The sequence below is a fragment of the Rhagoletis zephyria genome, unplaced genomic scaffold (genome assembly GCF_001687245.7).
Source record: "Rhagoletis zephyria isolate East Lansing unplaced genomic scaffold, Rhagoletis_zephyria_1.1 Rzeph_scaffold_85360, whole genome shotgun sequence".
NCBI lineage: Eukaryota > Metazoa > Arthropoda > Insecta > Diptera > Tephritidae > Rhagoletis > Rhagoletis zephyria.
In genome coordinates, this window is record NW_016242408.1 from 1 (window position 1) to 1,020 (window position 1,020).

The 1,020-nt window shown below is 58.7% G+C and overlaps 1 protein-coding gene across 1 annotated transcript; it reads right to left on the bottom strand.

Annotated features, from left to right (window-relative positions):
- Positions 1-74: 74 nt before the first annotated feature.
- On the bottom strand, positions 75-862 carry LOC108357829 (N-alpha-acetyltransferase 35, NatC auxiliary subunit-like; the record flags this gene model as incomplete). Its single annotated transcript, XM_017608902.1, has 2 exons — positions 754-862; positions 75-679 (listed from the first exon to the last, which is right to left on the bottom strand). Coding segments are annotated over exons 1-2 (714 nt in total), but the record flags the coding sequence as incomplete, so codon positions are not given.
- Between the last annotated feature and the right edge of the window lie 158 nt (positions 863-1,020).

Here is a 1,020-nt window from a genome sequence, read left to right on the forward strand (position 1 = left end):
TGATGATGATGGTGGTTATGATGGTTTGGGTGCTGCTGATTCGACTCTCGGTCCCTTCCTCCGCCTCCGCCCACCTGCTTTCGAAAGCAGTTCATGAAGAGGAAGAAGTGCCGCGTAAAGCTGAGGCGAACGAGCAGCGCCTGCTGCTCCTTGTTGTCCTCCTCGCCGTCGTCCTCCTTCTTCAGCCGCCTGGCCAGCTCCTCCTCGGCGGCCTTGATCGCCGTCAGGACCTTGGGGACGGTGACGCCGCCCGCCAGGCTGAAGTTGTACGTCTTCGGCTGGAAGTCCTCGTCCTCGTAGACGGCCGCCTGGTGGACGAACTCCTTGATCGTCTCCACCAGCTTCAGGGTGACCAGGGCGAAGGCCCGCAGCGAGCGGTCGGCCACCAGCGCCGGGTTGTGCAGGTAGAGGTTGGTGAAGACGGTCTGCGCCAGCGAGTGGCCGTCCAGCCAGGTCACCAGGCAGCTGAAGGTCTCGTCGAGGATGCCGATCAGCTCCGCCGGCGTGAAGCCGTCCACCTTCAGGCGGCCCCGGGCGACCAGCTCCTCGAAGGGCAGCACCTTCTTGCTCTTATTGCACAGCATGCCGGCGTCCATCTTCGGGTCCATCAGCTCGATGGCGGCCATGGCGTCGTAGAGGCCGAAGAGCTCGTCGTGCACCAGCTCGCCCAGTTTCAGTTCTGTTTGGGAGAGGGAAAACGAATGATGTTATTACCATCAGGATGTTTGAGTTCAATGTTTTCAGTTTGCTCACCTTTGGAAGCGTCTCTGAACTCCTCGGTGATGTCGACCCAGTTCGCCTGGTAGGCGGCCGAGGAGGAGGAGCCGCCGCTCGAGTAGGTGAAGCTCTTCAGGGCGTCCATGCTCTGCAAGGTGAACCAGGTGGAACTATGGAAATACCCAAATTCCTAAGAGTGTGTTTATCTACAGAAAAGTTCTCAAAAAATTCGGCAATAAAAACGATGATGATCTGGAGGAGGAGGGTGACAAGATCTGGGGAAGCGGTGAAGGTGAAGGTGTG